Source organism: Myotis daubentonii, chromosome 16 (assembly GCF_963259705.1).
Source record: "Myotis daubentonii chromosome 16, mMyoDau2.1, whole genome shotgun sequence".
Lineage (NCBI taxonomy): Eukaryota > Metazoa > Chordata > Mammalia > Chiroptera > Vespertilionidae > Myotis > Myotis daubentonii.
Genome location: NC_081855.1, coordinates 27025136 through 27038380, shown reverse-complemented (window position 1 = coordinate 27038380; position 13245 = coordinate 27025136). Strand labels below are relative to the sequence as shown.

Sequence of the window (13245 nt, the reverse complement as noted above, 5' to 3'; positions counted from 1 at the left end):
AATATGCCTAGAAAAGGAAATAAAGATGTAATTTTTTTTTAAATTTACCCAGATTATTTTGACAAATAGTCAGGTTTGGGAACCACTAACTTAACTAAGGATAAATAAATACACAGAAATGTGATAACTTAAGATATGGTCAGTTACCCTTTGCAAAACTCCTCACTACATTATAACTTTACTTATAAAAACAGAATATTTAATCCAATTAAAGTTTACCATTTATAAAACAAGAGATTAAATTAAAATGGGAGCATTCAGAACAATATAACCCCCCCCCCCAAACCTTCTAATGTTCATCATAAATGTTATCAAATCTGATTACCAGGTTCATTTTTAGAAGTCTTGGTAGGTTTTTTTCCTAGCACATCATTTAGACACTGAAGTTTCTTCTGATTTGTCTCAGGAGGCTTTAAAGAAGTAGGACTTGAATTTATTATTATTACAGAGTCCTAAGACAAAATAAGAAAAAATAATTTATTATTATTACAGAGTCCTAAGACAGGATAAGAAAAAACTCTTTAAAATATATCATACACAAGAAAAAGCTAAAGTAGAGTTCATTACCACCAAACCACCAGTATTACATGAAATGTTGAAGGGTATTCTTTAAAAAGAGGAAGAGGAGGAAGGGGAGGAGGAGGAGAAGAAAAGATAAAAAATATGAACAATAAAAACAGAATCAGAGACATAGAAAAGAAACATGGAACAGACTGGTGAATCTCAGAGGAAGGGGGGGCAGGGTGGGAAGAAATTAATCAAAGAACTTATATGCATAAACACATATCTATGGACATAGACAATAGGGTGGTGAAGGCCTAGGGTGGGGTGAGAATCGGGTGAAGGGGAGCAATGGGGTAAAAAACTGGGACATCTGTAATACTCTCAACAATAAAGATTTTTAAAATAAAATGTCATTAAAATTTCAAAAGGATTACAGTGCTAGAAGCCATAGACAAGGTAATTACATTGGCAACTTCATACATTTCCCCATCATTAGACTACAAACTGAAAAAAATTTAAAAACTGCACCATTTGGGGAGAAATTAATAATTTATTGTATAAAGGAAGGTTGGTGTTTTGAAGAAAGGGAAGCCCTACTGCAGTCTACAAAGAATCTTGAATGACTCAATAAGGATTCAAACATGCTGTAGCAAAAGAGAGCCAAAGACTTTTATTTTTTTTTAATATATTTTATTGATTTTTTTACAGAGAGGAAGGGAGAGAGATAGAGAGCTAGAAACATCGATAAGAGGGAAACGTCGATCAGCTGCCTCCTGCACACCCCCTACTGGGGATGTGCCCACAACCAAGGTACATGCCCTTGACCGGAATCGAACCTGGGACCCTTCAGTCCACAGGCTGACGCTCTATCCACCAAGCCAAACTGGCTAGGGCAGAGAGCCAAAGACTTTTAAAGCAGAAATAAAAATTACATTCTTTCTACCACCTCAAGGCTACCTTATAATTTTACTTTTTAACTTCATAATGATTTCCTTCTCCCACTCCAAACAACAAAATAGGACAAAATTTTTTTTAGAGAGAGAGAAAGGGGGAGGGAAGGGAAAGAAACATCAATAAGAGAGAAATATGGATAGGTTGCCTCCGGTATGCACCCCGAAGGGGGATCGAACCTGTGAACTTTCAGTATCTGGGATGACATTCCAACCAACTGAGCCACTCTGGTCAGGGTTAGGACATAATTTATACCAATAAATATTTGTAATACTTACTTCTGTGTCTGACATTTTCTTCCCTTCAGGAAGAATCTGACGTCTAGATGAACGCCTTAAGGGTGTCACTATTTCTTCAGCAGCTTTTGACCTACTAATGTGTAAAGCTTTTGCTTTTTCAATCAATTGTTTTGCTTTTGACACATTTTTTGAAGTATTGCTTGCCTAAACAAAAATATGAAACATTCATTTAGATTCTGGCAAACATATTATACTTAATAATAGAAAAAATAGAAAAGGCAAAACCATGGAGACAGCAAAAAGATCAGTGGTTGCCAGGGGTTGGGGGCGGGCAGCAGGAAGGGATGACTAGGCAAGGCATAGAAGAGTTTTAAGGCAGTGGAGCTAGTCTATATAATACTATAATGGTGGATACATGTCGTTATATATTTGTCCAAGCCCACAGAATATATCAGGACACACTAAGGCAGTGGTTCTCAACCTTCTGGCCCTTTAAATACAGTTCCTCACGTTGTGACCCAACCATAAAATTATTTTCGTTGCTACTTCATAACTGTAATGTTGCTACTGTTATGAATCATAATGTAAACATCTGATATGCAGGATGGTCTTAGGCGACCCCTGTGAAAGGGTCGTTTGACCGCCAAAGGGGTCGCGACCCACAGGTTGAGAACCGCTGCCTAAGGGCTATGAATCCTAATGCAAACTATGGACTCTAGGTAATAATATGCCAATATAGTCTTCAATCTACAAATGTACTACTTGGCCCTTTCGCCCTCTTCTGCCCCTACGGGAGTACATCTCCCAAACTCTAAGGGTTTCCAGGGGACTTGCAACCAGGGAACAGTGGGCAGTGGCAGCTCATCCCAGACCAACCCCCCAAGGTCCTCTTTTCTGTGACTTTCTAGAGAGCCAAAGCAGCCCCGCCTAGGCTCTCTCCTGTTGCTTCTGGTATCCTAAGCCCTTTTTTCATTTCATTATCCCCTGACTTAATACTGAAAATAAAAATAAAACAACAAAATACCACAAATGTACTACTCTGGTAATGACAATGGGGGAGGTTGTGCATGTGTGGGTGCGGGAGATATATGAGAAATCTCTGTACCTTAAGCTCAATTTTGCTGTAAACCTATAACTGCTCTTAAGAGGAAAATGTCTATTTAAAAATATATATAACTAGTAGCCTGGTGCACGAAATTCATGCACGGCGGGGAGGGGGTCGTGTCCCTCAGCCCAGCCTGCACCCTCTCTAATTGGGGACCCCTTGGGGGATGTCCAGCTGCCGATTTAGGCTCGATCCCACAGGAATCGGGCCTAAACTTGTAGTCGGACATCCCTCTTGCAATCTGGAACTGCTGGCTCCTAACTGCTCACCTGCCTGCCTGCCTGGTCATCCCTAACTGCCCTCCCCTACAGGCCTGATCTCTCCCCGCAAGGCCCTCCCCTGCCAGCTTGATCTTGCCCCCGACGGCCCTCCCCTGTTGGCCTGATCTCACCTCCAGCTGCCTTCCCCTGCTGGCCTGATCACCCCTAACTGCCTTGGCCTCGGCCCCCACCACCATGGCTTTGTCCAGAATGAAGTTGGATGTCCAGAAGATGGCCGGTAAACCCAGTCTAATTAGCATATTATCCTTTTATTAGTATAGATAGAAAAAAATACAATCATAAATTACATTAGAGACAAAGAAATGGTTATTCAAATGTTGCCAAGGCAATTAAATTAAAATGTCTAGTTATACTTGGTTTGCCATGATTTCTTACTTGAAATTTATCCAGATAAATAGTTACATTTGTGAAAAACATCCAGAAAGATGTTAGCAGTATAGATTAGAATTGTCGGTTATTTCTCCACCATCTTCATGCCATCTATTCTTTGATTTTATCCATTTATTTGAACTTCATTTTTATTTACGACAGAACCATCTAATCAGGAAGTCTGATACCTCAGTATTTATACAGTCCTTTAATTTTTTTATTTACTTTATTTATTGGGGTGACATTGGTCAACATGAACATACAGGTTTCATGTGTGAGTTTCTACGTCATAAGATCTGTATATTGGACAGTGTGCCTACCACCCAAAGTCAAATCTTCTCCTGTCACCATATATTAGGACCCCTTCTCCACTTACTCCCTTCCCTCTGGCAATCACCACACTGCTGTTTATTCTTTGATTTTAGATACCTTTAGGCTGAATTCTTTGGCAAGAGATTGAAAAGGTAATAGGTGTGGAAAAGAGCACTAGATAATAATTCTGGTCTTCAGACCTGGTTCTGTCATTGATGTGCTAAGAGATCTTGTACATTTTATATACTTCTGCAGTTTGTTTTTTAAATAAATGTTTGCTGTTTCATCTCATCCATTTTCAGAGTTTCATTTACCATCAATATGCTAATGACTCCTTTAGCTTTCCCTATGGTTCAAATCTCTGCAAAGATTTAGGACCATGGATCCAACTGGTAATTATAAATGGTTCCACGTGGACATCCCACAGTTACCTAGAATTCATTTCTTCCAAAACCAAATTCCTCATCTTTCTCCCACACCAAGCTTTCTTCCTCTCTCAGTGGAATGCAACAGCATCCGCTCAAAAGCCCAAGCCAGAAGCCTGACTATCGTGCTTCACTTCTCCCTTTCTTTCACATTCAGCCCATCAAGTCTTCTGAATAACCACTGTCCACTTTTCACTACTGTCATTCAAAACACAATATATCTCATGTGGACTACTCCAAAGGCCTCTTAAATGGTCTTCCAGCCTCAAACCTTCCCACTTTAATTATTCTCCATACTACAGAGTAATTTTTCTAAAACTGATCATGTTAGTCCCCTTACTTAAAATGGCTCCCTACTTCTCTCAGAATAAAGTTCAAATTCCTGAATAGTCCAGACCCTACTTCTCACTCCCTAAAATACAAATGTTCTCTCTTGTCTCCAGGGCCTTTACACACACCATTCCCTATGTTTAAAGGACAATTTTTATTATTTAGGGTCCCTGTTTATTGTTCCTGGAAGGTAGGCATCCCATTTATGTGCTTTCAGTACTTACTTTATTATAAATCTTATCACATGTATTCAATTGCATGTTTATGTGCCTGAATTCGCCGTAAGACCTTAAGCTCCATGAAAGTCTAGTCCATGTGCATCTTCTATGGAGCTGTCCTCCCAATGCCTAGCATATAGCATATAGCATTGCATTAAATAAATATTTATTGCATGAAAAAATGAAGCCAGAACCATTCTGAAAGCCATTTTGTAAATATCTGTTGGAAGAGCTGTTATGAATATAGAGCTCTTAGGAAAATTGCCGGGAGCCGGTCCATGCTTGCTGTTTCAAGGGACCTGGCATATATAGCATACTTTTCTTAATATGTTTGCTCACCTTCTTGGCACTATGTGTTTTAACCAAGGTCACCTCTGAGAAAGGTTGTTTCCCCAGGTAGGGATTTTCCCCTGAAGTTAGGGAGGGAATAAAACCCCTTAACTAAGTGCCAGGCGGGTAATTAATCACTTTAACTATGAACAATCATGCTTAAGCTACATAATCTTTACTCCCTGGAATGGAGATAAGAAACGCCCTAACCTTTGGAATAGAGATTGATGGGATTGAATCAACTGGTATAAATACAGATGTAACAAGACAGAGAGAGACAGAACTTAGAACACAGAGCCAAGAAGACAGAACCTACACAGAACCTACAGACAGAAGAACTTCGCTGGAGAGAACATGGCAAGGGATCCTGGACTGAACCTGACTGCAGAGGTTGGCAAGAGAGCCTGACTAGAACCTGGTGACTGAACCTGGCTGGAGAACCTAGCAAGAGAACATGAAAGCAGAACTTCTCTGGAGATCGAGACCAGGACTTGGCTGGAGATCCTGGCTAGGCTGCTGATCAACTGAATGCTGTCTCCGTGTCATTCCTTCTTCGCCGACTCCGTCCACACCTTTGGGGACCCCTGGACCCGCTGGGGCTGGACCCCAGCAGAAAATCAGTCTATTCTTATTCTCATAAATGAAAAATTTCTTCCAGAAAATGACTAAGATTTTCGCCTATTGCTAGTAAACAAGCCTGGCTAAGGCTTCAAAAAGCAAGGCGATATGGTAAGAGGATCACTGACACATTAATAGTATGTGATAAAATAACTGATCTAAGTAAATTCAGATAAGGGCCCCAATTTGGATATAATAAATTTTGAGATTTGTCTTGTTGGAAACTTTATTACTGAATCATAATTCTAAGCAGTAAACAAACAAGGCATGGTCTTTCTAAAATAAAAGTTGAATAAACCTACAGTTAATTGGGTTATTGCTAAACATCCTATAATGCACAGGAGAATCCCCCACACCAAAGAATTATCCAGCCCAAAATGTCAATAGTACCAGAAATGGTACTCTTTATTTCTAATCTACAGAAATACTAGTAAACCAAACATTCGATCATGACCTAAAAGTAACCTTAGAGAAAAATTGGAATGTAACTCTCAAAACCTAGAAAAAGTAAATTAGACTGCCCTTCACAATTGCTTTCATCTCACAATTAACTATCTTGATATCTTAATAACTAACTAGAGCAGCAGTTCTCAACCTGTGGGTCGCGACCCCTTTGTGGGTCCAACGACCCTTTCACAGGGGTCGCCTAAGACCATCGGAAAACACATATATAATTACATACTGTTTTTGTGATTAATCACTATGCTTTAATTATGTTCAATTTGTAATAATGAAATTGGGGGTCACCACAACATGAGGAACTGTCTTAAAGCGTCGCAGCATTAGGAAGGCTGAGAACCACTGAACTAGAGGAATAAAAAAATAGTGGAAAATAACATAGGGTTGTAGTTAACATAATCAATCCAAGAAATGTGTGAATCTTCTTAGAGTGTATTACTTCTAATAGTAGTAGTTGTTATTTTTGCTTATAAGAAAATAGAATATCACTTACAGGAATCCCTAATATTTCAATTACCTTTCTAGTTTGATAGGTAAAATCTCCACCAGTTGCTTCAGATTTCTTGGAACTTTTCTTAGATTTCTTCTTAGATTTTTTGGGAATACTAATTCTAGTGAATTTCATTCTGGGGGGAAAAAAATTCAGAAACATTTTCATGATTATAATGTGTAAGAATTTCAATACAGAAAAGAACCAACTAGGGCTCCAATTTCTGGACAGTTCTAAAACAGAAAAACATAAAAAAACTCCATTAGTTTCAAATTACTAATTCAAAAGTAAGCCAAACTCAAGGTTAAACTTGCAATATAAGTTGCTTATTTTAGAAGTCATGAGTTTTACAGAAAGTTAACCCCTAAGATCACTCTTACCTTAGCCAAAACCAGTATGCAAGTATAGACCTCATAGTGCATGGCGCCGTTTACCCAAGAAATAAAGTTCTATGATTTATTTTTAGTCTCGTTTGTTAAATGCACCGAATTCATATTTGAAGACTATTTCATTCAGCAACTGTTATAAGAGTGTAGAGCTCATCTAAAATATATCTAGAAATCTTCTAAAATCATGCCTGACTTTATTAAATGTGGAAAAGTAGCATTTTTGACACCCTCTTTTATTTTCCTTATAAATCAGCTGTATTCTATGAAAAAATACTACTTTCTAATGCTCATTTTCCTTCCCAGCTAACAGTATATGCAAAATACTTAAAACTTTAGAACAAAAACAAAACTTTGCCTTACCTAATAGGACTCTCTGAATCAGAGGATACTGTGATTAATTCCGCTGCATATAAGGTATGCTTTTCTGATGAGTTGGATGCTCTTGGAGTGGAAGCATTCACAGGACATATATCTTGTGCATCTCCAGAATCCGTACCTCCAATGATTGTTGCAGAAGGTGTCCTGCTACCTCTTATAGATCTCCTCGTTGATTTGGGTGTAAAAACATTTACCAAGCTGTCTTCAGTTTCAGCTTTAGAATATATTACCTTATCCTTAACTGGTGTGCTAGTTTTTCTTGAAGACTTCTTATACTGAGAAAAAATCTTTAGAGGGTCATCATTTGCTCTATCTTCACAAATAAAACTTGCACTGCTAAATAACGGGCTGTCTTTGAAAACTCCTGTTTTCTTTTGTCTTAAACTCATTCTAAGCCTATTTTTACTTTGTTTACCTTTAAAGGAAAAAGTTGTTTCCTTCATTTGAGGATTTCCCTCTCTATTTTCACCTGAAGTAGCACCAATATCTAACATTTTCTTATCCTTTTTCTTTAGCTTTTTACATTTCCCCTTAGGAAAACTTCCTTTAATAGTGTGTGACTGTGAATTGCCATTATCTGAAACGATTTGGATATTAGGATTTTCCATGATTTTTTTAGAATTACTGTCTCTTTCTTCCTCATTTAAAGATTTTTCATCAGGCTCTTTCTGTTTATCAGAAGACTTTTTGACTCCATTTTTAAGTGCATCTGATGCTGGCTGCCTAAATGCTTTCATAAATTGCTGTCTTTCTTCTAGAGTGCATTTTGGTTTCACAGCTTCAGAACTTGCAGCTTCCAATACTGCCAATTCTAGTTCTTCCTCCCGTATGACAACGTTAGATTTTCTTTTCTGAATTGTCTGTTCATTCTCGGGATCAGACAGACTATTTTCCATTTCCAACTGCTTTTGTTTCAAGAAAATTGAGGGTATTTTCCCTATCTTTTTTGGGGGGATAGGGTGAACTTGTGCAAGAACAGTAACTGTCTTAAAGGGTACTTGCTGGGAAATTTCACAGGTTTCTGTATCACTTGTGCAACCACTTGTGACTCTACCTTCAACAGTTTTAGAAGGAGCACAAATTGACATTGTAGAGTCTGGGATCTGTTCCAGTTTATTTTCCTTGTGACTTTTTAAAAATTCTTCATACGAGACAGTTATTGTACCATCATTTAACTGGGCTGGTTTAGTTACATTATTTGTAGTACTCTCCATTTCATTAACTAGGGAAGGAATTATCTGTTTACTATCTTTACCATCTTTTTTAAGGAGATTTAGCTCCTCTGCCAAGGGTAAACTTTCAGATAGATCTATTATCTCTTGGCGTTTCCTTTTTCTCAAATTTTTACAATCATTTTCTGTGGTCCCTAGTTTAGGTTTTACTTTCTTAGAACTTTTCTTGGAGGCCACAATGCCTGACTGGTTTTTGATATCTTGAATACTTTCTCCAAGTATTTCTACATGTTGCTTGAGTGAAACAGAAGTACTACTCTCCACAACATCATTATTTAAACTAGAGTCTTCTTTGCTATCATCACTATTAATTTCAATTGGAGATTCATTTTCAGGTTTAATATTACTTAGTTGATGAGATAAATTAACTGTCTTTCTTCTCTTCTTAAACTCTATATTTGAGAACATTTCCAAAGGTATTTTACAGTCTTTGCCAATGTCAGCAGGTGATGCTGCAGATGATTTTATCTTGCACTCTCCTGCTAACTGAGTCTTCTCATTTGTGGGTGAAGTTTTTCTAAAATAATCCAGAATATTACTGGATTTTGGTGGAGAAAAAACTCTGTCTCCAGTCTTCTCTACTGGTGATAAATATTTCGTAATTGTTTCACTGGAAGATCTGTCATCATCTCTCCTTCGCTTTTTGCATACCTATCAATTTAAAAAAAGATAAAAGGTTTATTTCAACAAAATAATACAAAACATGTGTTGTAAACATGATCTAATATTATCCGTAATTAGATGTAAAATGAGCTTTAAAGTTAAACCTAATTCAAATCTCAACATGACATCAACTTATACCTTTACTATAGACATATTATCCTTCAATAAAAAGTTTCAAGGCCACCATATTTAGGTACAAACGTGTTCATTTCTATTGGCCTCTTTTTATTCTATAACTTTTGAATAGTACCACCCACCTCACAAGATAAGTAATGAACATGCTACATAAAAATATGTGGTCTGATGCATGGTAGGAACTCTACAAATATTAATTCTGTTCCGTTTTCACTTTTTAAGTTAAAAATAAACAAAATTTCTACTTATTTTTTTTTTTTTTTTTTAATTTCAGAGAGGAGAGGAGAGGGAGAGATAGAAAGAAACATCAATGATGAGAGAGAATCATTGATTGGCAGGGGATCCAGCCCACAGCCGGGGCACATGTCCTCATCGTTCTTAGGTCAACGCTCAACCACTGTACCACACCAGCTGGGCAAAAAATTTCTACTTCTAAGAAGCGGGTACATAGTGAACAACCCTAGGAACCCAAAATTTACTAATCAAGTAAAAATTATGGTGAAGGACACTTTCCACAAATAAAACTTTCCAGTATTTTAATTTGCTATTAAAACAGTACTGCCTGCATCTTCCATTACTTATTACCCTCATAATATCAAGATGACTATAATGCTAAAAAGTTATATTTTTGTTGGTCATAAATTAGCAACTTACAAAGCTCCATCAGTCTTTTCTTTGATTTTAACTTCCCTCAGTTCATTTGTTAGAATAAATTTGCCAGAATAACAAGAAAAATTTTTAAATAATGAATGGGCGCATTATACTTCTATAAAAGTAAAACACATTATAAAGCTATCATGATTAAAAGCTTAGTACCGATGAACAAAGGCAAGCAACTTAATGAAATAGGTTAGAAAACCAGAAAAAGGCTCTCCTTCCTTTCCCTTTCCCTCCCACCTCCCAGGCATGTTACCATTAGCTTACTCACTCCCAAGATCAAGGGCCCTTCTTACCTCTATAAATTGTTTCCTAAGCCCATTTCTTCCAGAAACTACTTTTTCTACCTTTGTAATTTACCCAATAAATGTTTTCTTTTTTTAAAAAAAAAAAAATATATATATATATATATATATATATATTTTATTGATTTTTTACAGAGAGGAAGTGAGAGGAATAGAGAGAAACATGGATGAGTTAGAAACATCGATCAGCTGCCTCCTGCACCCTCCCTACTGGGGATGTGCCCGCAACCCAGGTAGATGCCCTTGACCAGAATCATACCTGGGACCCTTCAGTCCGCAGGTCGACGCTCTATCCACTGAGCCAAACCGGTTAGGGCATAAATGTTTTCTTACAAAAAAAGAAAAGAAAAGAAAGGAAAAGAAAAGACAACCAGAAAAAGACATGTAAATTTAAGAACTTGGTATGTGATAACAGTAGCATTTAATTTAGTGGGCAACGAAGCAGTTAAATGGTATTGGGACAAATCTCTCACTATTGGATAAGCATGAGGCAAAATAAATTATAGGCTTAAAATTTTATGTTAAAATTTGCCTGGCCTGCATGACTCAATGGTTGGGGGTCGACTATGAACCAGGAGGTCACCGTTCCATTGCCAGTGGGCACATGCCCGGATCGCAGGCTCAATCCCCAGTGTGGGGTGTGCAGGAGGCAGCTGATCAATGATTCTCTCTCATCATTGATGTTTCTAGCTTTCTCTCCCTCTTCCTTCCTCTCTGAAGTCAATAAAATATATATTTTAAAAAATGTAGCCAAAACCGGTTTGGCTCGGTGGATAGAGCGTCGGCCTGCGGACTGAAGGGTCCTAGGTTCGATTCCGGTCGGGGGCATGTACCTGGGTTGCGGGCACATCCCCAGTGGGAGATGTGCAGGAGGCAGCTGATCGATGTTTCTCTCTCATCGATGTTTCTAACTCTCTATCTCTCTCCCTTCCTCTCTGTAAAAAATCAATAAAATATATAAAAAAAAATAAAATAAAATAAAAAATGTAGCCAAAACCGGTTTGGCTCGGTGGATAGAGCGTCGGCCTGCGGACTGAAGGGTCCTAGGTTCGATTCCGGTCGAGGGCATGTACCTGGGTTGCGGGCACATCCCCAGTGGGAGATGTGCAGGAGGCAGCTGATCGATGTTTCTCTCTCATCGATGTTTCTAACTCTCTATCCCTCTCCCTTCCTCTCTGTAAAAAATCAATAAAATATATATTTAAAAAAAATAAAAAATAAAAAAATGTAAATGGTAAGTGTATTTGAAGAAAATGCTAATTAATTGTATTATTATTATTACCCTGAGATGGTATCAGTGACACAATACCATAGCCTCTCGAGTCTGGCAGATATAAGTTTAAGTGCTCACCCTGACATCTACTAGTGAGGGACCTTAAGCAAATTACTTTAAGTTAATTTGTAACCTCCCTTCTGTAGAACACAGATAACAGTACCTCATCACAAGGCTGATATTAAGTAAAATAATGTGTATAAGGCCCTTACCCTTAAAATACTAAACAGTAAGTATCACTGTTATGAAATAGGCTCTCTAAGCAGGGTGCCAAAAGCAGAAACTGTAACAAAAAGATGGATAAAACTGACCACACAAAAATAAAAAACTATGTAATTCAAGTACCAAGTCCTTCTTCACACCTGAGACAAGCTGAGCAATTACCTCGATTTAACAAACAATTATGAGCATAACAATGATTAGTAACTGGACAAAAGTTACTTGATTCTAAAAATTAAGAAAGAATACAGCATAGGAAATATAGTCAATAATAGTGTAATAACTATGTATGGCGTCAGGTGGGTACTTGAACTATGAGAGGGGGGAGGCTGGTTGTCTAACCACTATGCCTGAAGCCAATATGAAATAATATTGAATGTAAACTGTAATTAAAAAATAAAATTTAAGGCCCTGCGGGGTAGCTCAGTTGATTAGAGTTCATTCAGAAACACCGAGGTTGCCTGATCCCATCCCCCATCAAGGCACATGTAAGAATCAACCAATGGCCCTAACCGGTTTGGCTCAGTAGGTAGAGCGTCGACCTGCGGACTGAAGGGTCCCAGGTTCGATTCCGGTACCTTGGTGCAGGCACATCCCCAGTGGGGGGTGTGCAGGAGGCAGCTGGTCAATGTTTCTAATTCTCTATATCCCTCTCCCTTCCTCTCTGTAAAAAATCAATAAAATAATTTTTTTTAAATATGTATTTTTAAATATACTTTATTGATTTTTTACAGAGAGTAAGGGAGAGAGATAGAGAGTCAGAAACATCGATGAGAGAGATCAGCCGCCTCCTGCACATCCCCCACTGGGGATGTGCCTGCAACCCAGGTACATGCCCTTGACCGGAATCGAACCCGGGACCCTTCAGTCCGCAGGCCGACGCTCTATCCACTGAGCCAAACCGGTTTCGGCCAATAAAATAAATTTTAAAAAAAAGATAAAATATCAGTAAGTAAACATATAGTGGAAAAAATATTTTATTTTATTTTTTTTAATATATTTCTTTATTGATTTCAAAGAGAAAGGGAGAAGGAGAGAGAGAGAGAAACATCAATGATGAGAGAGAATCATTGATCGGCTGCCTCCCGCACACCCCCCACTGGGGATCGAGCCCGCAACCCAGGCATGTGCCCTTGGCCGGAATCAACCCGAGACCCCCCAGTCCGCAGGCCGATGCTTTATCCACTGAGCCAAGCCGGCCAGGGCAGTGGAAAAAAATATTTTTTAAAAAAGAATCAACCAATGAATGCATAAATGAGTGGAACGAACCAATGCTGTCTCTCTCTTGCACTCTCTCTAAAATCAGCAAATAAAAATTAAAAACTAAATTGAAAAAATAAGAGCCCCCGTTAAATAAGTGAGC

General features: G+C 38.1%; 1 protein-coding gene across 1 annotated transcript in view; it reads right to left on the bottom strand.

Annotated features, from left to right (window-relative positions):
- ATAD5 (ATPase family AAA domain containing 5) overlaps positions 1–13245 on the bottom strand; it is a 42639-nt gene that overhangs the window by 28214 nt on the left and 1180 nt on the right. Inside the window, exons 2-5 of the mRNA XM_059669494.1 lie at positions 7381–9281; positions 6659–6767; positions 1734–1898; positions 326–452 (exon numbers count right to left, since the gene is read on the bottom strand). Coding sequence (XP_059525477.1) covers positions 326–452; positions 1734–1898; positions 6659–6767; positions 7381–9281 — 2302 coding nt within the window. The remainder of the gene's footprint in view (positions 1–325; positions 453–1733; positions 1899–6658; positions 6768–7380; positions 9282–13245) is intronic.